This window comes from Schistocerca piceifrons, chromosome 4 (genome assembly GCF_021461385.2).
Source record: "Schistocerca piceifrons isolate TAMUIC-IGC-003096 chromosome 4, iqSchPice1.1, whole genome shotgun sequence".
Classification (NCBI taxonomy): Eukaryota; Metazoa; Arthropoda; class Insecta; order Orthoptera; family Acrididae; genus Schistocerca; species Schistocerca piceifrons.
This window is the reverse complement of record NC_060141.1, coordinates 425,690,566-425,717,083: the sequence shown is the minus strand read 5'-3', so window position 1 is coordinate 425,717,083 and position 26,518 is coordinate 425,690,566. Positions and strand designations below refer to the sequence as shown.

At 42.1% G+C, this 26,518-nt stretch overlaps 1 protein-coding gene across 1 annotated transcript in view; it reads right to left on the bottom strand.

Annotated features, from left to right (window-relative positions):
* Window positions 1-26,518, bottom strand: part of LOC124795889 (synaptotagmin-5) — a 117,457-nt gene that overhangs the window by 32,502 nt on the left and 58,437 nt on the right. The window contains exons 5-6 of the mRNA XM_047259969.1: window positions 23,664-23,774; window positions 12,319-12,439 (exon numbers count right to left, since the gene is read on the bottom strand). Coding sequence (XP_047115925.1) covers window positions 12,319-12,439; window positions 23,664-23,774 — 232 coding nt within the window. The remainder of the gene's footprint in view (window positions 1-12,318; window positions 12,440-23,663; window positions 23,775-26,518) is intronic.

Here is a 26,518-nt window from a genome sequence, read left to right as displayed (position 1 = left end):
CCATCATCTGTCCAGTTTCCCCTCACCTGCTCTCGGCTGTGGTATGTCGCATTTGCCAACTTTTTCGTGCAGTGTTCCAATGACTATTCAGTGTTGTTCGTCTTTCTCGTGTTGCGAACAGAAACCATGCTGTCGCTAGGTGTGAATTTTATGTCTTTTGCGAACAGAATCCAGACTGTCGCCGTGTTTTTTAATTGTCTGTCTATTGTTTTACCTGTCTGCTTCGTATGTATTTTATTAGCTTCATCATCCCTCTGTTCTTTATTTTAAGTTCCACGATTTCTTCTCGCCATGTTACTCTTTAAGTCTCCGATTTTATCGCCTGTTTTTATTATTTATTCTCTTCATCTTTCTCACAAAGTCTGTAGACTGAAGAGCGGCATACTAAGCTGCTGCCAGCCCGCCCCCTTCGGGGGGAATTGAAATTCAATAAAGAAAAAAAAAAAAAAAAGCTCAGCTAGCCAGTCTAACCCTGCGTACGTCTCTGGACACATCGCCTCGTCTTAGACAGCTTATTTATTTTCTTGTTCAGTGTACGAGTGGACGTGCTTGTTAGGTTTTCTTGTGACTCCGTTGTTTCAGGCTTCTTGTTGTTCGTTCTGTCCTTCGTTGGTCGTGTCTGTCCTCTCCCATTGTGTTGTTGTTCGAGGGCCACTCTGTCCTGCCGTGCTTTCCGTCACTTCTCCCCTGCGACCGTTCCCGTCGCCGTGACAACAAAAACAGCAATACAATGAAAGCAACAAACGTCAGATTGGCATGAAAAGTGAAATTGACGATGATCATCTGGAATAGTGCAGAAATGCGGCTCTTTGCTAAACACTATGCAACGCCATTCATCAACAGTCCACGCTTCCCTTTCACGGCACCACTCCAAATGCAACCCTTTTGTTTTGCAAGTTAACGGCTGCCTAAGCATTGGACAGTAATATCCTAGTGTGGCACCTGCTAGTCTCCGGCCAATGATGTGGGATGACACAGAAAGTTGCAGGGAATCTATTATTTGTTCTCGGATGGCAGGCACAGATGTGCAAGGGTTACTTATGATGTGCTCAGTGCTCGTTACGGCGATCCTCCCTTGTGGAGGCCAGAACATAATGACGAATATGCCTACTCTCGTGTGCTGGCCAGTCTGTGGATGGTTTTTTCCATCTACCTCGGCGAATGCGGGTTGGTTCCCCTTATTCTGCCTCAGTTACTCTAAGTCGGCGATTGCTGCGCAAACACCATTTCCACGTACGCGTACACCATAATTATTCTACCACAGAAACATTTGGGGTTACACTCGTCTGGTATGAGACGTTCCCGGGAGGGGGGGGGGGGGGTCCACTGGGCACAATAACCCTAGGTTCGGTGTGGGGCGGCGGGGTGGGTGGACTGTTCTGGCCTGTGGTGGGCTACGGCCGGACGAAGCCTCTCCGTCGTTTCTAGGTCCTCGGTTTAATACATGCCTACCCTCATGTTCCCATGCAGCTCAACATCGGGCCACTGTCACATCCGAAAGCCCTCAAATCTGGATATTGCACCGTTTGAGCAGCTGGCCAAATGGAGACCCACAATGAGGTCCCTTTCAACCTCTGTCAGGTGCTGATCGTTATCAAGGGGTACAGGAAAACGGGCAACAGCACTTGACATATACGGCGGTTATGCATTCAAGGACTGGCACCACCCACCGGTGCTTGATTTCGGTGATCTGAAGAGAACCAGTGTATTCAACGAGGCAACGCCTTTGGCGACATCGTGTTGCTGTGCAATCACTAAGCCAGAACACAAGCGCACTTGGTGGCATTCGCCGGGTGTCGTTAACTGCACACAAAGCTTACAGGACAAATATCAATAATAGTTATGATAGCTACGAAAAACAAGAATGTGTGGCATGTGTATTGTCAGGAATAGCAACCAATAATTAAAATGGCTAGATGGGGTAATAAAATGTTGTAGAAACATCAGTTGGCAAAAAATATAGCATATTAATAAAAGAAAAAAAATCAAGTTGTAGTATAACGAACATTTTAGAGTACGAGTGACAACATATAGGCACCATTTTGCATAAAATAACTGCATAGTATATAAAAATTGTCAGCAAAGAGGATATATTTGTGTAAAACAGCAAACAGTACTGCCCTCTATGAGAAGAGGATAATTAACAACGACTATGTTTAACTTACGAAGCCACCTGTGTACGTTAGAGGGTCTATCACGTCCCTCAAGACCCAAAAAATGTGAAAGTGAGCGTCCTGTACTTGTGGACAGTAATCAGATAAGGAAATCGAACAGTTTTAGCTTATTACCATTTAGAGAAAAATGTGCGTTACGAACAAATTCACTCTGTTCACTGATAATTTTTTAGGTACTGTCTTTCTGCTGTTATTAACCTCTAATTCCTCGAATAATCTGAACAAACGATCCTTCGGTGCAACATGCAGAGTACGGAAATTGCTCTCGATGTCATAAACGCAGTTGGTGGGCTTTGCCAAATGCATCCCGATGGTAGTATTATTCTCTTACTGCATATGTTCCCCTGAAACGGTATGCTAAATAGGTGGCTCTCTACCTATTGTAGTATTGATCATAGTCGCCGCAATTTATTTTGTACATACCGGAATTAGAACACTATTCATAACTGTTGTTATATTTTTTTTTTAATTTGGTGAAGCAAGCTGTGCATGCAATTGCTAAGTGCGCTGGTGTTCTGCTGTTGTGATTGCACCGCAGTATGATGTTGAAGCGGTGTTTCCACTTTTAGGGATTTCACCCCTTTTTAGGACGAAACATATTGTATTTTGTGTGGTTCAGGGCTGTTTTATTTTAACAGGAATTTAGGGAAGTTTAGTGAAAAGTTGATCTTGAGATGGTAACCTTATTATTTATGATAGGCGCCACTTTACGTATTGCTTTATGGCCCCCACAGATATATTAAAAGGTATTCTCTCAAACCGTTATTGTGTGCAATCCGTCTAACGTTAAGTTAATACATTAGCTGTTCTGTTACAGTTGTTAAGGGCGACATCGGAATTTAGTCGTATTATACTTACAGTAATCGCATGAAAAGTCGATTGATTATAATGGCTGCGTAACAGGGTATCCACAAGTAGCACGAAAACTGTAGACAGTCTGTGGAAGACGTGTTTTGCAATTTCAATTTTTTGGTGACAAAAAGCAACGTGCAAAAAGCAGACGATGAATGGGATAATCAAGCTCTTATCGACGCCAAGCATTTTGGGGTTGAAGGTCAAGAATAAATAGAAAGAAAATTGGGAGCTTAAATTTATTGGTATAAGGCAATAAGGTTGAAAGTTCATCGTGACCATTTTACTTACGAAAATCTCGAAATGGTCATTAAATTTTTACTAGCAGTTCCACTTTCAAATGCTGAGGCAGGAGCATTATTCGGTGTTCTCAAAAATGTAAAAACAGATAAGGCAAATAGACTTAACAACGGAACCCTTAACGAGTAACTTCAAACACAAATGGGAATCCTAGAAAACAACTGCTCAGTTTTAGAGTCCAATAGCGTCACGTTAAATGCCACGAAAGGTGTAAAAGTAGTAGCTGAAAGCTTCTGATCTTGTAAATCTATAGAAGTTCTGAGTATTGTATTATAGATATTTTATGTTATTGAAAAGTGAAACAATGTGTTGTACTTTATTATAATTAAATGCCCTAAATTTAGAGATTTTAAAGATTTTGTAGGGTATTTTAGGGAAAATTCCGATAGAATCTAGGATAAAACTAAAATCGTTGCCGGCGCTGGTTGACAGTCCTATCAGTCGGTAGTTTGTGTATGAAGTCTTAACACGCTGGATGTCATTTTTTTTTTTATTATTATCATTTCTGGCCATACTGGATGTTTTCCACATTTGACTGAAATTAACGTCGCAATGTTAGCCTAATTGTTTTTATTTCATGAACTATCTTACCTTTTGATGTTCAGGTATGTTTATCTAGCCCATGTTCGATATTTGCGCATGTGTAACAGCATTGTCTGGTAAAATGTCAACATGTGTAGTTTATATTGCACATTTATTTGCATTAATATTTTTCATTCACAAAACAAATCTTAAGGTGGCCACTAAAGACCGAAATCGATAATAAACTGATGTATGTCTGCAGTCAAACACTGGGATTGAAGAGCATTAAAATAAACTTTCCTTGGATGGTTACTTCAATTCACGATGTCGCACCTCCTAATATGTTTTTCTCTTCCTTGAAAATAATTTACTTTCGCTTAAGAAGTCTGTGCCTGAAGTGAAAAATATGAGCCATAAACATTTAAATAGTCCGTGAGGGAATAGGAACGATTCATGTATCGATATGTAGTAACTAGAATCGAAACAATGAATTCCCGGAAATGACCAACAGACTGATTATCAATGTGGATTTGAACTAGCGGCTCTCGACGCTGTTTTAAGGCATAATGAGACAGAACCGCGTTTGTAACAGTACACTCGGCACTCAGAACTACGATGAATATACAGTGAACTTGAAGTGCAAGCACTCCATTGAGAGCGGTAAACATCACACATCCAGCGCGAAGTATTTTCATTCGTTATCGACGCTTGCAGCTACTTTCATTATTAAGGGAAGTTGTAAATACCCTTTGTTAATTTGTATACTGTTACGTCAAAAACAAACATTGTCGCTTCAAGGTGCCAATTACTGCAGCTGCAGTTACAAATATTTATACAGTTGTAGCAGCACTGTTTCAGAATCGCAAACGTGGGAGAACGATACACCATTTAGTACAGGTAAGAGTTTTCGAATGTTTTGAAAGTTAAGAGGTTCTCAGTTCACACGTTTCTGGACATCAGTTTGATGAATAAATGTTTTGTTTAACCCTCGAGCGAGTGCGCTTCCATTCAATATGCGAGCGGGCGCTTTTTTCTGTTTCTTACGTCTTGTTTGTACTTTTATTGATGTTTACATGGCTTTACGAATGACGAAAAACAGAACACGTATATTTGGGTTAGCAGAAGATCGTATTCCATGTCTTACGTGTCAAACACTAAATATCACATAGAGACGGTGCAATTTTGTAATAATCAACTATAAAACTTTACATTATTGTCAAAGTGAACAATGCACACACATTTCTTTGTAACATCTTTTCTGAGTCGATGTGTTTACAGATTTCACATGTGTATCTGATAGGCACATGCCGTTTGCAGACGAAATTGCGGCAAGAATCAACTTGATCGTAGATTTTATGTTTTTTGCACGTCCGCAGTTTACATGTCGTCCACGCTTCTTTGAAGAAGACTCTCCTACTTTTGCTACTTCGCTTCTTTGTAATTTCGAAGGAAAGGTGAAATGTCAGATGGTAGAGATGGAAACTTAGCTCTCTGTAGCAGATGTGGTTTCATTAGGGTATATTACAAGCCTTTCAAGAATATTCTTCTTGGGATTTTAGGATGCTTAGAGTTTGCATGGTAGATTATTTGGACATTGATACCTGCAATGTCCATCAGCTCAAAAAATATGGCCAAAGGCCATCTTCTCGTAATTCTTGCTACAGGATAGGAGGCACACTCTTGATCAACAATGTCAACTCCTTTTGTGGCTTCATAGTCCATAATGATTTCAGGCTTGTTAGTTTCTTTACTGATGGCTCCAGTATCATGCATCGTACATAGGAGAATCACAACTTTATTCTTTTTGGGTACGTAGGACACCAAAGTAATATTTTTTTGGTACGAAAATAAAGACTAATTTTGTACTCTATCTTTCTTTGGCAGGAGTTCTGGCGGAATCTCACGGTTATTTTTCCTCATTGTTCCAATGCATTTGAGTTTCCTGGTCAGTAAGGAGAGTGCTAGTGCGTAGCTGGTATACCAATTATCAAAATGGTTCAAATGGCTCTGAGCACAATGGGACTTCTTACATCTGAGGTCATCAGTACCCTAGAACTTAGAACTACTTAAACCTAACTAAACTAAGGACATTACAAACATCCATGCCCGAAGCAGGATTCGAACCTGCGACCGTAGTGGTCGCGCGGTTCCAGACTGAAGCGCCTAGAACCGCTCGGTCACAGCGGCCGGCACCAATTATCCATAGTCACATTCCTATTGCTTCCTTCAGTATGACTGGTAAGCCTGGTGACCACATCTGAAGGAGAGTTTGAAACAGCAAATGGGTCTTGAGATTGCTTGCCACAATATATCTCCAAGTTACTGGAGTAAAAAGTTTTCGCATCACAGAGAGCAAACATCTTTATTCCATATTTCGCTGGTTTATTTGGAATATACTGAATGAAGTTACAGCGTCCTCTAAATGCTTGTAACTTTTCATCCACGGTTACGAATTCGCTCACGTTGTGACTGTTTTTGCAGTTTCCAATAAACTCGTCAAGAATTGTTCTAATAGCGGCTAACTTGTCTGTTTCTTATCTCGCTTGTCGTGTTGTTTTATCACCAAATCTGAGATATCGTAATAGGAACAGAAAACGCTTGGAGCTTATCACAGCTCTAAGTATCAGCATGCCTGATCCATTAGTCGTCCAAAGTTCATTCACATTTGTATGGTTAGAATTCTTCGCTCCTAAGATGTATAACAATCCTAACAACGACATTATTTCATCTCTCGTCTAGTCTTTGGTACCGTTTTCTTTCACATATTTTACACAAGTCTTTTTATGTTGAATATACATGTTGGTACATTTGACAACCTCATCGATCATGTTAATGCTGATTATTTTAGTGAATGCACTTATATCATCCTTGACATCCCTGGCTATGGCTTTAGGTCCGGGAAGTATCTTGACAATGTTCTTACTTTTTGTCTTTGTTGCGGCTGCCCTGCAAGATTTTTTCTTCCACTTACACGTTTTGTCCCTTCCAATAGAATACTTATCATTTGAAACAGATTCGATGTCACTTTCTTTTGCTTCAGAGGCACATTCTTGCTCACTTGTTGAATCATGGTCACTCTGTGTGATCACTTCTTCTTCTTCGTCCTCATCTTCACAATCATCAAACTCGAAATTTGATACCAGAAAATCTGTATCCTCATTGAGTAGTCACTCAATCTCGGCGTCATTAAGGCATCTTTTAGTCCTACAAAAGCAAAAATAATTACAAAATATGTAAAACAATTAAGCACTATAACGTTAAGGTTTAGTATAGCACATAAACCGAAAAAAAATACTTACTGGTATCTGGCGGCGCACTTTGTGCGCCAACCACGCACAGGCGGAAGAAATATGAAATACCTCCACTTGTAACAATCACAGACAGAAACGATTGTTCACAGCAGAAGTCAAGACAACAATGAAGGAATAAACGAGAGAGAACACAGTGGTACCAGTGTATTATATTTCATAGAGATTTTTTAAAGAGTGTTAAGAGTCGTCATTGTTGTTGCTGACGTCACGTATCTTACATTGCCAGATCTTCTGTTTTTATTAATGCGAAGTTATTTCTGATGAAGAAATTAGTTCTGTGGTTGGATACCATTTCATAATCAATTGTACGTGCACTACTTTATTCACTCGAAATCAAAATTAAAATCCATCCTTATTTCACTAGTTAAAATTATTTTAAAAAACAGAAGTGACTAAACATGAACCATTTTTCATACAAAGCACCACAACCTCTTGTGATTATTATTCTTGTCATGACTTATTTTTTCTTTTTATGTACACTTGTTATAGCTTTTTTTACTACTACAGTATCATGGTATCTTTACATTCTGCTGACGATGTAAATAATTATACAGTGTTTGTGTATATTACTTCTGTGTTTTTACTTTTTATTATGTTGATACTGAAACGTGTGCCACTCTACGCAGTATTTTTCCAAAATATACGCGGTCTATAGTGGCCGCTATTAGGTCAATCTGTCAGCGTGTCAGAATGTAATAAGCACGTTTCCGTTGCTAGAATGTTAAGACAGTGCAGAATGCTTGAATTTAACAGCTGCGTGATCATAGGAGTTGCTATGGTTTGGGGTATCTGATACTTCAACGCTCCTGAAAGGGAAAGTAAAAATTTAACTTCCGTCGTCAACTAGATCATTAGGGGTGGAACACAAAATCGGATTATGGAGGGTTGGGGAACATGATCGGTCGTGTCCTTTCCATAGGAATCATCCTGGCATTTGCCTTAAGCGATTAGGGAACACTTGAATGTGAATGGCCGAAATGAGGTCTGACAGGCGTCCTCCCGAATGTTGTTCCAATGTGTTACCATTGCGCCACCTCGCTTTTTTCCAGTAGTGCGAAGTCAGTAAGTGACCTGTTGTGCTTTTTCCTGTGATTACTAATGGTTATTTCAGGTCAAGTGCATGTAAATTTCGTAAATTGTGATAGCGGTATTTTCGATTTGGTAGTTTACATTTGCTTTTACTTAATTGGCGATAGTGCTTAGGAGATCTTACAGTGACTCGTTTGGTAATGAATCAAGTTTCTGCTCCATTCTAAGGTAAAACGCTGACAATTTCTTTTTGGGAAGAGGTCCTTGTACCGGTGACAATATTTTCGTTCAGAGTGGCATCACTGGGAGAGTATTCACTGCTGTATGTGGATGTCGTGTTGTGTTTAATCGCTGCAGTTTGTTTTCACCCACCGTGTCACATTTGGATATAATTTCAACCTAACAACTCATGCCGTTGCTTGATGTGCAAGGAGGCGCTCAATAAAGTAATGCAACGCATTTTTTCTGTGAGCAGGTTGGTTTTATTCAGGATTCCAATCCACCCAGTTTTTCCCCACTCTTTTGGTTACATAACCCCATTTTTCAACATTGTCTCCGGTCAGAGCGACTGCCTGACGTCACCTTAGTGGGGGGCCTGTGTGCCCACATGGCACCATTCTGCTGGTCGACGTCACAGCCAACGTCTTGTTGCATCAATAACCTCCCCATCATCCGCGTACTGCTTCCCGCGGAGTGCATCCTTCATTGGGCAAACATCGACCACCTCGAATGAGGTTGCCCGCACATTCCAATACTGCAGCAGTCAAACCTGTGTGCAACCCAGTCCCGGATCTACGATATTTCCGAACCGGGGCAAAAACTTGATAGTGCTCCCCCCCCCCCCCCCCCTCCCTCAGACACACACTCGAGCGTTTGAGATAAGACGTCAAAAATTAAAAAATCGATTTTTCAAAAATGTTCATTTTTATAGCGTTATGTTATGTTAACCGGGGACCTAGAAACGACGGAGAGGGTCCGTCCCCGCCGCAGCCGCAGTGGTCCGCAACTTCACGACGACTACCGCAGTCCACTTCACACCTCCGCCGCCCCACACCGAACCCAGGGTTATTGTGCGGTTAGGCCCCCGGTGGAGCCCCCAGGGAACGTCTCACACCAGACGAGTGTAACCCCTACGTTTGCGTGGTAGCGTAACGGTGGTGTACGCGTACGTCGAGAACTTATTTGCGCAGCAATCGCCGACATAGTGTAGCTGAGGCGGAGTAAGGGGAACCAGCCCGCATTTGCCGAGGCATATGGAAAACCGCCTAAAAACCATCCACAGACTGGCCGACTCACTGGACCTCGACACAAATCCGCCGGGCGGATTCGCGCCGGGGACCAGGCGGTCCTTCCCGCCCGGAAAGCCGTGCGTTAGACCGCACGGCCAACCGGGCGGGTTTTATAGCGTACATCCTTCTGAAGAGTATGATATACAAACCATGCATGTTCGAGGAAATGTTGATTGGTTGGTTTAGACAGAAGGGGCCGAACAGCGAGGTCATCGGTCCCATCGGATTGGGGAAGGATGGGGAAAGAAATTGGCCGTGTCCTTTCAAAGGAACCATCACGGCATTTGCCTGAAGCGATTTAGGGAATCACCGGAAACCTAAATCACGATAGTCCGAACGCGGATTTGAACCGTAGTCCTCCCGAATGTGAGTCGTGTGTGCTAACCACTGCGGCACCTCGCTTTGTCGAGGAAATGTAAGACATGTTATTCGGTCTTAAGTGTGCCAAAGTGCAGTGCCACGCCTCTTCACACAGCATTCTTCTATCGCACGTCACTGTATTCCTCTCTGTAGAATTCAAACTTCTATATTTTGTAATGGAAGCGGTTGTGTATGTCTTCACGCTCGTTCGTGTGTTATGTCGTGAGGAAATCAATTTTAAAATAGAAGCTGAAACCGAGTCAGGTACGATTACATACAGTGATCAGCGTTCATACATCGAAATCGAATCCATATGTGGAAAGAATCCAACAAGAATGTATAACGCTTTGAGAGAAGTGTACGGGAATAGTGTGGTAGCAGTTGACCGTAGCACAGTAACAGCGTGGTCTGCTCGTTTCCGTGAAGATCGGGTAAGCGCTGAGGACAAGAAAAGAAGTGGGAGGCCATCAACTGCAACAGATTACACATCTCAGGTTATTGTTGATGACATTTCAAGAGAAGATAGACGAAAAATATGCAAGGAAAAAGGCAGATGAGCCCTGAATGTCTGGCACTTCAGTTTACAGAATATCGTCTGGAATGTTAAAAATGAGAAAAAATGCTGCCACACGAGTTACGCATGATTTGTGGGAAAAGCAGGAAGCAGATCGCAAAAGAATCACAGAAGAATTGCTACAATGCTATTGAACGGGTGGAGAAAAGTTTCTTAGAAAGACTGTTGCAGTTGATGTAACCTGGATAAGTGATTTTGAGCCAGAACTGAAGTTTGAGTCGTCACAATGGAAATGTCCCGACTCTCCAGGCTCGTAAAAATTCCACTGCGAACAATCAAAGGTGGACCTGATGATGATCTCTGCGTATGACATGAATGAAGTGAAAGCTGCAAATAGAGTGCCCAGGGGACGCTTGTAACAGGCGCACTCTAAAGCTGTTTCTGAAAAAATTTTTGCGCCCGGAAATTCGTCAAAGAACGCATGACATGCTTACGGCTGGTGGCTTTATTTAGCACGATAATGCAAGACTACATATTGCTCTACCAGTGAGTGACACGCTCGACAAACATGGATGGGAATTACTTCCGCACCCAATGTAATTGCTGACATAAATCCACCAGACTTTGTTTTGTTTCCAAAATTGAAGGAACAACTCCGTGGAAAACGTTTTGATACAATTGATGAAGCTTACAATGAAGTGATTCGAGCAATCAGACAGCTCAACAACGAAGGTACCCTACCCGGAATACAGAAGTTGCCAAAACGGTGGGAATCTGTCATAAGCAAGAAAGGAGAGTATACTGAAGACCTATAAAGGTATTTTGTAAAATAAATTATTTTCTTCAATTCTGTCTTATAGCGACAAGAACTTTTGAAATGATCCTCGTACTTCTGTTTTGTCATCTTTGACTGTTACTGTAGTTGCATGGGACTCCGACGAACTGGCGTTCCAGCACACACCAGCCATTATAATTGATTAACTCTGGCGTAGAGCTCACGTAGCATTGAGTGACGCACCTATAATTATGTCATGTAAGCTCAGTGTTACTGATGCCCAGCTGAGTTAGGGCCGTTGTCTCTGTCAGACGTGACTGCTCTGTGTGCGAAATTATGCACACTCTATACCTCTAAATCACCTGTACATTTGATCATGTATTTTTCCTACTGTGATGTATACTCACATTAAGTAAAATTTCCCTGATGTTGCATTTTTAACGGCAGGCTTTCTAATTGTAGGGACTAGCTTTCGCATCTGAATTTACAGCCGTCAACCCCCTGTTTACAGCATGTGGAAGAGCCGTGGGAACACACTAGACAATTATTCAATCTGCTCGCGAATGGGCGTGCATATAAGCTGACATTTTTCCAGCCTATTTCAAGAATGGGACAATAAGAAACTTCCGGCGACTTGGACTACTCGCTGACGTTATTCGTATTTTGAGCTGCCCGCCCGGATAAGCTCAGCGCGTTCGTTCAGGGGATTGACATCCTTTATACTAAAAAAACTGAAGTTCTCATCGGTATGATTTGATAATGTAATGCGACATTTGCATAGAACCACTGACGAAAAAACGACGAAGGAAGAGCTCGAAAGTAGGACGACGAAAAAAAAAAGAAGGGGGGTAGCCGCAAGTGTTAGTACGCCGCTTCCGGAATTCGGACAGGCAGCTTGGGATCTATATCGCCTGGCGGACTAACAGCTAGTGTGCGGTCAACTTGGATGTGGTTTTTAGGCTGTTTCCCACATCTGCCTACGTGAATAATGGACTGGTACCTACGTTCCGCCACAGTGACAGGATTCGCAAACATTTAGAAAACGTTCCCACACCTTCACATAGATAACACTACAGGCAGACAGTTGCACTACACAGATTACGTCTCGAGGAGCCACAGGAATGACAATAGGATGTGCAAGGTGTGTGCCTTGTCAATGAATGTAGCAGGAGGCAGACGCTGCACGCCGCACCTGGGTTGAGCGTCTTCTTGTGGATGCGCGTCTGCCAGACGTTCCCCCTGTCGGGCAGCAGGCGGATCTTGGCGTACGGATCGGCGGTGCCGCTGAAGTCCCTCGCCTGAAGGTCGTGCGCCTGCACCAATAACACAAAGCCAGAGCTGACAAGGCGTAAGAAACAAAATTACACATATATTTAGAAAGCAGGAATATATTCGTTAAAAGTGTAACAGGATGGATGAAAAGCCTATGTAGCGCTCCTCTAGCCAACACACTGCGTCTCAATTCCAGAGACCTTACAAGAATGAAAGAAGTCTCTGATGGGTGCAACACCAGTGGAAACTGCAGAGGAATTGATTGGTAGGATTCTAAGTGCTTGCCTCCTTATAAAACAGACAATGTTGTATTTGAGAGTATGTGGCAAACTGTAATGTGCCCTTGCACTGCACACATTGAGACTGACGGTGGTCCTTTACAGAAACTTAAGTTGCTGCCGTAAAGAGTAACTTTTTTGCCCTCAGTAAGAAACTAAATATTTATTTCCTATCATAATTGTCCTATGCCAACATGGGAAACATTTTAGGGCCGTTACCATCTATACAGTTTTCACCATGAAGGTTTGTGGACGTTTGCGGACCTGTGTAGGATGTTCCGCGTAACCCACACAGCCCTAATGTATCATAAGCAATTGAAGATATCGAAAAGTGGTGATCTGCTGTACTACAAGGGGCAGTCAAATGAAAATCGAACATCCGCCACAGCAGGAAAGTGCAGTGGTTCCATTCTAGTCACCACACATGTGAACACATTTATCTCACTGGGAGACGAGTCGACCAATTTCTATTTCATGGATCACGGTTGACGTTGAGGTATCCATAACCCCAATCACTATTGCACTTCCTCTTCCGACTGAAACTGATGTCCACTCATATCTTTCGTCAGGCCGCCAAAAATGTGAAAATCACATGGCGGAAAGGTCCGGACTGTACGTAGTTATGTTGCAGAATTTCCTAAACCAAATTGCTGAAGCCTAGCCTTCGTCCGATTGGCAGTGTGCCAACGGGCGTTATTGTCCAACAGGATTTCTTGGCGTTTTGACTTCACAGCGCGTCGCAGTTTCTGAAAAGTGTCATCATAGCGCTGCGCATTGATTGCGGTTCCACGCTCGAGGAACTCAACGAGATGAGGTCCCCTGCAGTCGAAGACAAAGGTCATCACGACCTTACGTGATGTCACCGTTTCGAGCCTGAGGGCAAACGGCAGAACCACCAGTGGAAACATCCCACATCTCCCCCGGAAAAGAAATTCAAAGCTGTTTACACAAGTTTCTGTAAGATCATGACGACCTCCTCCCTCGACTGCAGGAGCCCTCTGCTCGTCGACTTCCTCGAGCGTGGAACCACAAACAATGTGCAACGCTGTGAAGACACTTTGTAGAAGTTACGATGTGCCATTAAGTGAAAACTGTTGCACTATAACGCACGCTCCCACATTGCCAATTGGACAAAGGCTACGCTTCAGGAAACACTACAACATCCTCCGTACAGCCCAGATCGTTCCCAGTGCGATTTTCATATCTTTGATGACCTGAAAAAAGACTTGTGGGGATATCCGTTTCACTCGGACGACGAAGTGCAAGACGAAGTATGGCTGTGGATCCTTCAGCGGCCGACCGTGTTCTACGAAACTAGAATTGATCGTTTCGCCCCCTAGTGCGATAAATGTCTTAACGCTTGTGGTGATTACTTTCGAATGGAACCACTCCATTGTCTCGTTGTGGCGGGTGTTCGGTTTTCATTGGACTGACTCTCATATACTTGTTTATAACTTATTTATCCACTGAAGTATTAACCTTTTTAATTGAATTTCCTAATTTTTTTCTGTATTAGAAAGCCGCCACGAAGAAATATGCGGTTTTCAGTTTTTTTGGAATGACGCTTCTCACTGAAACAGTAAATGTACTCCAAGTGAGGTCGGCGCAGCACAGTTCCACATCACTCCAGTGGGAGCCGAAAAAAAAAGCAATGTCGTATGTGCCCAAAAACAGTGTTGTTCTGTTTAGTACCATGGTCACTGAAGGTACAGTTGATGAAGGAACCAATAAACTATATATTATCATGGACTAAACCATGACAAAGGGAGGGTGTGACATAGCCGAACAGACGTGCAGCAAATACTCTTGTGGCTCGTGTAACTGAAAAGTCGGACAGTGGCCGCATGGCTTGCTTTACTAAATATCGCTGGTATCAAGTCCAAATATTGTTTCAGTGTGATGCAGAAAACCCAAGAAAAACAAGGACGATATTTTGAAACAGCTGTTTCAGCAAGTTATGAAACGCCACTTAGTTGCAAGACTCCACATTCACGCGCTTCCAAATAACTTCAAAATATTTTTGGCGCCTTATAAATACGAAGGGCCCGTAAACAAAAAGATCGCTAAATTACGAGAGGCAGAAAAAAAGAACGTTGTAACTACAGTTCGCTGTTGTCAGTGTAAGATGTCCGCGTGCGGAAAGCATTCTTCCGTTGTCTGTGAACAGTGTGCATGTAACACTGTGGATGAGCTGGATGAACAAGATCGGTAAAATTTGTGTGTTCATAATAACATTAACAATACACATCTAATAAATAATCCGAATATGATACGATAAGTTAATATTTTTCAATACCATGCAAATTAAAGCAGTAGTTTTCCTAAAGAACGCGATGTCTGTTGATAGGAAAACAATGCGACTGCTGATGTTACAAGAAGTGACGCGGCCGCTCGAGGGTTAAAACCAAAATGAGGAAATTAAGAAATAAATTTTACTAGTCAATTTGCTTCATTAGTCATATCTGGCACATATTTTGTGCTTCATTCACGATGCTACATTTTATTGACCATATGCATAATAATAAAATGATGCAGAAAGTATTGTCGAAGTAAAATGCTTCCTGCACCGGATAGAACTGTTTTTTAATTTCCTGGAATCGGGAATTGCCATTAAGGCGTACCTACCATCGTATACCGTTAACAGCATAGCCCGCCGTTTTTCGTGATGAATGCTAATTTATATGTCGTTCTTAGGACAGAGAAGCATTTGTGAATCGAGCGAGCTGAGTGCGGCGTGGTGGGCTCGAAGGAGATAGTAAACTCACTTCAGAGAAGCACCTTACATTACAAGTTTTGTTTCGATTACTCTTGAGCTGACAGCTCTTCATGCGGAACATTTTAGCTGTAAAGAAAAGTTCCCTTCTTGAAGTTTAATGTCACTTCTGGGTTCTAAGTGTATTGGCCCGCGGCTGTCAGAACTTTTAAGACGTTCTCAAAAGCGTGAGTGTGACAGAGCAGATAGACTTCCCAGGAGATAAAATCTGCAGCGCTCCAGTTACTGCGCGTTAGACACAGGTAGGGAATGTTTTCTTCGTGATTTGTGGTTCACTCGTTCTATCCAGAAGGGAAGCGCTTACGCGTTTCTAGCCTCGATTGTCCAATATACTTTTGTAATCAAAGATAGCTTCATTGCTCAAACTTTCCCGGTGATTCGCTGTCACCTCGTAGAATCGGTGGTCCACGTCTTCCCAAAACGATATTTCGACGTCGTAATTCGCCGTATTCATCAGTTGGTTCCTGAAACTGGACCACCGACAGTACACCAGATTCTACGAGGTGACAAGAGTCGTTTCGCTTTTAATATGTAATGACTTTTAACATTTAAGAACCTCACCATTTATATACATCTACACACATCCACTCACGGGCGCGCAATCTCACTCAACCTCGAGTGCGACACGCGGGCGCGGTCGCCCTCTCTCTCTCTCTCTCTCTCCCACACCCACACCCACACAAACAGAGAGATAGATAGATATATATATAGAGAGAGAGAGAGAGAAGAGGGGGGGGGGGTGGCAGGGCTGGGGAAAAGGAATTAATAAGTTACAGTCTGCAGTCCATTGTTTTGTAGGTAACCCGTGTCACCATGGACAGTATTCGTTAAGGTAGACATTAAAGGTATGCGAAGCTCAGAGTAACGTTTAAAACCAGAAGCAGTGGATAGGTCAAATGTGTCAGGTTTCGTGCAAGGTAAGGCATGCTCACGAACATGTTATTTAATAATAAAAAAATCTGCTAAGCAAGCACTCACTGACAGGACTAGTTGACAGAAATCCTCGAAGTCAAATAATTATTCAGCATATTTAAATTGGTTAGTTATTGTATATTGTTTAAATAAAAAAGATTAGCGTGAATACCATCGACTTCGCTGAATTTTAGCGAGTGATTGGGTGTTCAGACGCTTAGACGAAGAAACAGTCTACATGTTCATAGAATATAGTTTTGAACAGAAATTACGTTTTAGCCGCAGTAGAAAATAATTTTAGTATGTGTTATTCGAATTTGTTACGGTGTTTGGTGAATTACATGAAATACTATTTTCTATTACATGTTTTGCTCCAAGACAGGTCTTCACACAGTGCTTTTCATGCCCTTCTGTCTTCTGCCGCTTCCTTCATTTACATTTAGCTTTCACCCCCCTTAATGTCATCCACTTTCTCGTATCTTCTCCTTCCTTTTATTCTTCTCCCACTAGCCAATCCTTCCAATGCATTCACCTTCCATCAGTCCCATCGCAACCTTGACCAAGCAAATTCTGCTCTCTCCCTCTCTCCTTTTTTTATTTTTTAATAAAGAAAGTGGTTCAACTGGCTCCAATTGCATTGATCTACGACTACATCCTCCAGTATTAATGTTTGGGAAACCGAGAGGCGAACTTATACCAATGAGCTAACAGCAGAAACGCAAATGCTCCTTTTGTTGGTCAGGGAATAACCTGCCTGAAGGCGCTAGAGCCAGCTGTTACCTTAGCTAAAAACAGCTGTTACCCCTGTTACCTTAATTATGGGCCTCTGTTGGTCATGTCGAGGTTGCTGTATGGTATCAGGCCTGCTGTAAGCACGTGGTGGCTAGCTTCCAAGTGTACGGACTCATAACTCGGAGTCATAAACCAGTTATCTTGTAGGCTTGGGAATGCTGAGCAAAGGCATTTAGGCAGGGGTTCGCATTACGGTAAAGGATAAGTAATAACTATCCGCCCCGCCCCACTCAAACAAAGTGGAGGGGACAACCGTTAATTTTTTTTGAGTCATAAGTCCTCTGACTGGTTTGATTTGACCTGCCACAAATTCCTCTCTTGAGCTAACATTTTCGCTCGGAGCAGCACTTGCAACTTAAGTCCCCAATAATTTCTTGTCTTGTCGGATGTATCACAATCTCTATCTTCTTCTATCTTCTCTATACCATAGAAGTTATTCCCTGATGTTTTAACAGATGGCTTAACATCCTGTCCTTTCTTCTTGTCAGTGTTTTCCATATATTCCTTTCCTCGCCGATTCTATGGAGAACCTCCTCATTACTTATCAGTCCAACGAATTTTCAACATTCTTCTGTAGCACGGAATCTCAAAAGCTACTATTATCTTCTATTTCAGTTTCTCCACGGTCCATGTCTCACTACCATACAATGCTGTGCTTCAAACGTACATTCTCAGAAATTTCTTCCTCAAATTTAGACTTATGTTTGATAGTAGTAGACTTCTCTTGCTCCTTCCGTCATGGGCTAGGTAGAAGAGTTACTTAACTTTATCTACTGCGTGATCACCAATTATGATGTTAAGTTTCTCGCTGTTCTCACTTTCTGTTATTTCTCATTACTTTCACCTTCCTTCGATTTACTCTCAATTCATATTCTGTACTCATTAGACTGCTCATTCCGCAATATCATCAGCGAATTTTAGCATTGAAACCTTTCACCTTGAATTTTAATCCCATTCGTGAACCTTCGTCTTATTTCCGTCATTACTTATTTGACGTATGAATTGAACAGTAGGGCGGAAAGACTACATTCCTGTTTTACACCCTTTTTAATCCGTAAATTTCGTTCGTGGTCTTCCACTCGTATTGTACCCTCTTGGTTCCTGTACATATTGTATATTACCTCTTTTTCTCCATAGTTTACCCCTATTTTTCTAAGGATTTCGAACTTCTTGCACCATTTGACATTGTCCAACGCTTTTTCCACGTAGACAAATGCCATGAACGTGTCATGATTTTTCTTCAGCATTGCTTCCATTATCAACCACAACGTCAGAGCTGTCTCTCTGATGTTAACGTTATTTATACTAAAAAAGGTAAGGAAACCTCCTGCGTGGCGATACACGAAGGGAGACGAGCGCACTTCGGTTGGTTTCGTGATGCCCTCGGAAATCAGTCACGCGGGATTGGCCGCCAGTACTTTCATCAGGGAAAAGTGGAATCCATAACCCCCCTCCGCCACCCCCCTTTTTCTTTAACAGTTCCCTTGTCATCAGTCGTAGATGCCTGTGACAGTTCATTTCCGATCAATAATACAGAACTCTGCATTTTCTCGTGTCTCCTCTTCGCAGTTAGCTCTGGTAGCTCTATAATTCTCGTAGGACTAGTATTTTCTGTGCAGTCCCTCTACACCTCTTACGTACTTCTTCCGTAGTTGTTTACGTTCAATATAGAAAATACCTGACTATTGAATTTCAGCGATGGCTTCTTGAGATTTCCACTTTTCTGAAGATTACCTCAATTAGCCGAGTCCAACAGTGTCCCTACGCAGAGGCACGTCAATTGTGTACGTTAACATTACAGCAGACATGTGTGTGTCGACAGATAGCAGCGCTTAAAGGTGACGTACAGAGCTTCCGGTCCATGTAAGAGTATCTTGCCAGGAAAACGGTGAAGGCGTCAAAGGCAGCGGAGGCAGGGGTAAAATACAGGGAGCGAAAGGCTATTTACAATTTCTACAGAAACCAGATGGCAGTTATAAGAGTCGAGGGGCATGAAAGGGAAGCAGTGGTTGGGCAGGGAGTGAGACAGGGTTGTAGCCTATCCCCGATGTTATTCAATCTGTATATTGAGGAAGCAGTGATGGAAACAAAAGAAAAATTCGGAGTAGGGATTAAAATCCATGGAGCAGAAATAAAAACTTTGAGGTTCGCCGATGACATTGTAATTCTGCCAGAGACAGCAAAGGACTTGGAAGAGCAGCTGAACGGAATGGACAGTGTCTTGAAAGGAGGATATAAGATGAACATCAACGAAATCAAAACGAGGATAATGGAATGTAGTCGAATTAAGTCGGGTGATGATGCGGGAATTAGATTAGGAAATGAGACACTTGAAGTAGTAAAGGAGTTTTGCTATTTGGGGAGCAAAATAACTGATGATGGTCGAAGTAGAGAGGATATAAAATGTAGACTGGCAATGGCAAGGAAAGCGTTTCTGAAGAAGAAAAATTTGTTAACATAGAGTATAGATATAAATGTCAGGAAGTCGTTTCTGAAAGTATTTGTATGGAGTGTAGCCATGCATGGAAGTGAAACGTGGACTATATATAGTTTAGACAAGAAGAGAATAGAAGCGTTCGAAATGTGGCGCTACAGAAGAATGCTGAAGATTAGATGGGTAGATCACATAAATAATGAGGAGGTATTGAATAGAATTGGGAAGAAGAGGAGCTTGTGGCACAACTTGACTAGAAGAAGGGATCGGTTGGTAGGACATGTTCTGAGACATCGAGGGATCACCAATTTAGCAATGGAAGGCAGAGTGGAGGGTAAAAATCGTAGAGGGAGACCAAGAGATGAATACACTAAGCAGATTCAGAGGGATGTAGGCTGCAGTAGGTACTGGGAGACGAAGAAGCTTGCACAGGATAGAGTAGCATGTAGAGCTGCATCAAACCCGACTCTGGACAGATCACAACAACAACAACAACAATGCCTCCATATACACAGCGAGAGTTTATATTGGTTGTTTTCGTGTTTGTCAAACCATACCTCGGCCAGCAAGGTCGCCGGATCTCTCCTCATTTGAGAACGTTTGGAGCATTATGGTCATTCATATTCAGTTCCAAGAATAAATAATAAAAAATGGTCGTGCGTTATGTGAAATGATTTGCCTAAAAGTACGAAATAAAATGGATTAGAGAAACATAGGACGTTCCTTTGAATGATGCTCGAAGTCGTGCACAGCAAATGAAGTGCCGGTTGAGAATGCACATTCCCCTGACATTTGTAGGATTCTTTAAATTTTTGAGACTGAGGCATCGTTGGAACCTTTTCGCACCTTCGGGCATAGATGATATTATGTCAAGGCCGCACAACAGCACAATGAACGGCCTACATAGTCTACCAGATAAATACCCCAAAGTACTCTTTAAAATTCTTTGATTTTAAATTAAACACTGAACTTCAAATTCTCAATCGGCTCCTCATTTGCTGTACATATTTCGAGCATCATTCGAAAGGTGGACAAATGTTGGTTTCGAGCATCATTCGAAAGACGCATCAAATGCTTGTCTAATTTATTTTGTTTCTTACTTGTAGACAAATCATTTCACAAAATGTCTGATTTTTTTTCAAAAACAAAAAAAATTGTTGTTTTTGCGTTTTGTTCAGAGAGTGTGATCTTTTTGACACCTGGTTTTCTTTCATAACATCTTTTGTTCTCGAATTGTACTGAATTAAGTCCTTGGTTTGAAGGAAGTCATTTTGACAGCTAAATACAACACTGCAACTTTCTCTGTGCGGAACAGCTAGGTGTGCTTTATGTCACCTCATTTGTCTCCCAAGAGTCTTCTGTTCTCGAAATGCCTTAACTTTAATACTTGATTCGAAGGAAACCTTTTTGACACTTAAATATCACTCCATTGCATTCTTTTACGCACAAAGTAGGTGGACCTTGAAGAGATATCATTTACATAGCTAGCAGCAGCTGGTCGTGAAATATTTCAATTGTGCCTCAAATCACTAATTAAATTATTCTTAATTGCCCTGATTACTTTCAAGCACTTAAACCCTTTTTTTGCTGGTCAATTTGCTACCTCAATTGTCTATTTCCCACTCATCGTTTGGCTATGGAAATTCGGACAAAAATCCGTTGCGTAATTTACAGGGTGTACTGTTCTCGCACCGCTCAAACATTTGACTAGAAACACAGGACATCCAAGAGACTTAGTTAGTATTTTACAACTAGACTTATTAAAAAATATTGTGTTTGGACAAATTTAGTTTTAGAAATATGGTACTCCACACCTAGTATAGTGAATTGTAATTGACCGCGAAAAGTTTACATAAATTTTAAATTCGAAAATTACACAAAAAGTACCAAGAAACGAACACTAATACTGTCATAATCTTTGATGAAACAGAAGATGCCCACATTAAGTGGCATGAAATGAATATCCAGATGTTACAGAAAGAAGAAAGGAAGGATGATTAAAATTTTGTCAACGTCGTGGTCATTTGAGACGGAACGAAAGCTCGGATTGGTCGACTGACAGAGAAAGAGGCTGTTTCGACAGTTTGAAGCATTACAAGCCTTCTGTGACCAATACAGTGAATAGATCATGAGAGCAAATCCTTTCTCTTCTGTACAAGATCTGTCTAGCTTCTGTTTGCCACGACGTTTCATTGCTTTCTGCCATATAACGTTGTCCACTAGAAATGCAGTTCGCTAAAGCAAGAACAACGCAATCGTGTTTCAAATGCGTATAACCAGACATCACAGTTATTACTTAGTAGATTTGTTATCTATTTGAAGCTTTATGGTCTCAAGGATTATGCTGTAATTGAAGGGTAACATTTAACAGAACCATTTCAATTTATTCATAACAGTGGTTACTCACAGTTTGGATTGTCTACGTGTAATGTATTTTTTACTTCTGAAGTTCATTATAGAAACTGGAAAACATTTCTAGTTTAATTTGCAGGAAGAATATATTTATTTCTCACCGGTTTTTGCCTGATGTTCACGCCTACGATTCGTTTAATTACAGAGCAGATATCTCTTCTCCGTGTGTTATCTTAAATGCACATCAAGACAATCTTTCTATTTTTGTGGTTAAAATCAAAGGCGGTTTGCTTGCAGAATGAATGAGACTGGTGAGTTTTGTTTCTCTTCCCTTTTTCAGAAAAGTTGAGGGATGCACTTAGAGAAGTCGTACTTCTTTGCAGTCTCATTGTTTCTTAGCCAGGCATCAATGCTTTTAATAAGGCTATATGATATGGAGCAAGGACATAGAATAAGACGTAGATAGAGGAATGCCAGATCTCTTTCGGAAACTTAAAATACAAACGAATGGCCTATGTTGGAGCATTGCGTTCTTGTGTGGGATTGTTATCAGGTTGAACTAGCAAGCGACATTGAGGGCATCCAACAAGAGCAGTGGGAAAGGTGATAAGCTTATTTGAATTTCTGGAGAATGTATCTACAATGTTGATAACATTGAACTAGGACTTCAAAAAAACGTGTAATATCTCGTGAAAATTGCTTATAATTTACCAAGAACAAATTTTAGAGCAAAACTTATAGATATTCTTTGGCCTACTACCGCAAGAGCCACGAAAATGAAAGCAGACAGTTAACAGTTCACACAGATGGTGATTATTTCCACATACTATCAATGCAGGGAATAATAACAAACGTTAATGTATGGTCTGCTACAATGTAGCCGGCCGCGTTTGGCCGAGCGGTTCTAGGCGCTACAGTCTGGAACTGCGCGACCGCTACGGTCGCAAGTTCGAATCCAGCCTCGGCCATGGATGTGTGTGATGTCCTTAGGTTAGTTAGGTTTAAGTAGTTCTAAGTTCTAGGGGACTGATGACCTCAGTAGTTGAGTCCCATAGTGCTCAGAGCCATTTGAATCATCTGCTACAATGTACCCTCTGCCACACATTTGGACGTGAGCTGAGAGTATAAATGTTGATGCAGAATTGCAACACATTTCCGCTGCGTGAGGGTTTAAATATGACAATTTGAATACATACTGCTGCGCGACAATTAAGTATAGGCACGGATTTGGGAAATTCCTGAAAATTTTGCGCAGCCATGACCGCAAGGTAGAAATTAATGTGTGTGTGAAATCTTATGGGACATAACTGCTGTCATCAGTCCCTACGCTTACACACTACTTAACCTAAATTATCCTAAGGACAAACACCCACAACCATGCCCTAGGGAGGACTCGAACCTCCGTCGGGATGAGCCGCACAGTCCATGACTGCAGCGCCTTAGACCGCTCGGCGGTAGAAGTTAAGGGACCGATGGACACATCGGGTAGTGGGCGCTGGCAATGTTGTTATAAAGCAAACAGTTCTGTGAGGCAGGTTTATGATACTTCTCGCAGACGAGAAAGCTCGTCCTGGCGGGCACTATAAACAAATGTGGCGACGGGTATGGAGTAATCAGGCCCAAAAGTTACACGAGGGACTGGAAGCTAAGATGCGGCACAGACAACATCAGAGAGAATGTTTGTTTCATATTCTAACAACGATTGCACGTGCTGGCGAACTCACCTCCAGAAGTCGCACCGTCAGGATTCCGGCTGCCGGGTCGTAGGCCAGCGCCATCTGGATGGAGCCCACTGGCTCCTCAGGCAGACTGGGAGACCTGGTTGTCAGTGCCTGCTGCAACACAAGCCACACCACTATAAGCACTGACGAGTCAGCGGACATTTCTGTAAAGCGTGTGTCGAAATGATAATATCAGGCCTAGTAACCGGTGCATCAGCATTAGCAAATAATAACGGCTGTTGAAAGGCGTCAGCTACCATGACTATATTCTGAATACTATATATCTCGGTTCCAAGTGCCTGTATATGGAGTACCTCTGGTGATGTTCACTAATTTTCCATGTTGCGGTATCGAAGACGTCTTCGTCGACCGCATCTGGCTCGCCTCGCGCCGCTCACAGTTACATTGGAGACGGCACTTTTAAATCTCCCGTCAGAGCGCCGCCAGGCGACCTCGCTCTTCATCGCCTGTTGTCTCCGAGGGGTGGCGCCACCAGTCGACGCTAAATTCACGTGGCATCATGCCCGCAACTCTGAGTGGACGGTGGGTCCTTTTAACCGTCCGCAGTTCAGAGCTTCCCCTTGAGAAGCTGCATCTACAGACTTTATCAACCTTAGTGTGGCAGGCTGTAGTGAGAACAATAACTCGACGCTTCTCGACGCTACTAATCTGTATGTGTCAGTGTCTCATCAGAGTGTATCAGCATTCAAGACTATTTGTTATCGTCGAGAACATTACTCTCTTTGTGTACAGGTTGTTACAGGAGCAACTGTCACTGTTCGTAGATCCGAGAGAAACTATCATTCGAAGCCAAAAAATCTCACAAACAAGGGCTCTAAAATGCGTGTCTTACGTACTGACAGCCTTACTACTTACTACTGACAGCCTTGGGAGAGCCAGTGCTGACAGAACTCTACCATCTGGTGAGCTAGATGTATGAGACAAGCGAAATACCCTCAGACTTCAAGAAGAATATAATAATTCAAATCCCAAAGAAAGCAGGTGTTGACAGATGTGAAAATTACCGAACTATCAGTTTAATAAGTCACAGATGCAAAATACTAAGGCGAATTCTTTACAGACGAATGGAAAAACTGATAGAAGCCGACCTCAGGGGAAGATCAGTTTGGATTCCGTAGAAATGATGGAACAGGTGAGGCGATACTGACCCTACGACTTATCGTAGAAGAAAGATTAAGGAAAGGTAAACCTACGTTTCTAGCATTTGTAGACTTAGAGAAAGCTTTTGACAATGTTGATTGGAATACTCTCTTGCAAATTCTGAAGGTTGCAGGGGTAAAATACAGCGTGCGAAAGGCTATTTACAATTTGTACAGAAAGCAGGTGGCAGTTATAAGAGTCGAGGGGTATGAAAGGGAAGCAGTGGTTGGGAAGGGAGTGAGACAGGGTTGTAGCCTATCCCCGATGTTATTCAATCTGTATATTGAGCAAGCAATAAAGGAAACAAAAGAAAAGTTCGGAGTAGGTATTAAAATCCATGGAGAAGAAATAAAAACTTTCAGGTTCGCCGATGACATTATAATTCTGCCAGAGACAGCAAAGGACTTGGAAGAGCAGCTGAACGGAATGGATAGTATTTTGAAATGAGGGTATAAGATGAACATCAACAAAAGCAAAACGAGGATAATGGAATGTAGTCGAATTAAGTCGGGTGATGCTGAGGGAATTAGATTAGGAAATGAGACACTTAAAGTAGTAAAGGAGTTCTGCTATTTAGGGAGCAAAATAACTGATGATGGCCGAAGTAGAGAGGATATAAAATGTAGACTGGCAATGGCAAGGAAAGCGTTTCTGAAGAGGAAAAATTTGTTAACATCGAGTATAGATTTAAGTGTCAGGAAGTCGTTTCTGAAAGTATTTGTATGGAGTGTAGCCATGTATGGAAGCGAAACGTGGACGATAAATAGTTTAGACAAGAAGAGAATTGAAGCTTTCGAAATGTGGTGCTACAGAAGAATGCTGAAGATTAGATGGGTAGATCACATAACTAATGAGGAGGTATTGAATAGAATTGGGGAGGAGTTTGTGGCACAACTTGACTAGAAGAAGGGATCGGTTGGTAGGACATGTTCTGAGACATCGAGGGATCACCAATTTAGTATTGGAGGGCAGCGTGGAGGGTAAAAATCGTAGAGGGAGACCAAGAGATGAATACACTAAGCAGATACAGAAGGATGTAGGCTGCAGTAGGTACCGGGAGATGAAGAAGCTTGCACAGGATAGAGTAGCATGGAGAGCTGCATCAAACCAGTCTCAGGACTGAAGACAACAACATCAACACAACGTACGTATGAGCACTACTTCAACTTCGATACTGTGAAACGAATGTCTTGTGCCGAAAGCTCTTGGCTATCCATATTTTGGGAGGGGTAGTGTGGACCAAGCCAAGAGGAGATAGTGAACTTGGGTCTAAAATGGGTGCCTTAAGAGCTATGAGGTCTTGTTCAGTGGAAGAGACGGGTTTCACGTTAGCGAAAATGAACAAGAGCTTATGGTTTTTAAGGTATGCGCTTTAGAGCCCACGTTTGCTGGCCATTTTTTCTTGTACTGGTCCGTACTACCACCTTTCAAAATATGGGCAGAAAAGAGCTTGCAGTAGAACAGACTTGTTTCACAGTAGCGAAGAGGAAGTATGCAGTTTGGAGCCCATGTTCACTAAACTTTCTTGCTCCGACTGATCGTTCCTGTCATATCGCTGAATACTGAATATTCCTCCTGGAACACCCTTTACATCTCAGCACCACAGAAGAAACTACAGCATTTCAAAGTTATGTATACCTCAATTATTAAGTGTACATATTGTAGATAAACCTATTAATGTGTTATCTTTTTGTCGA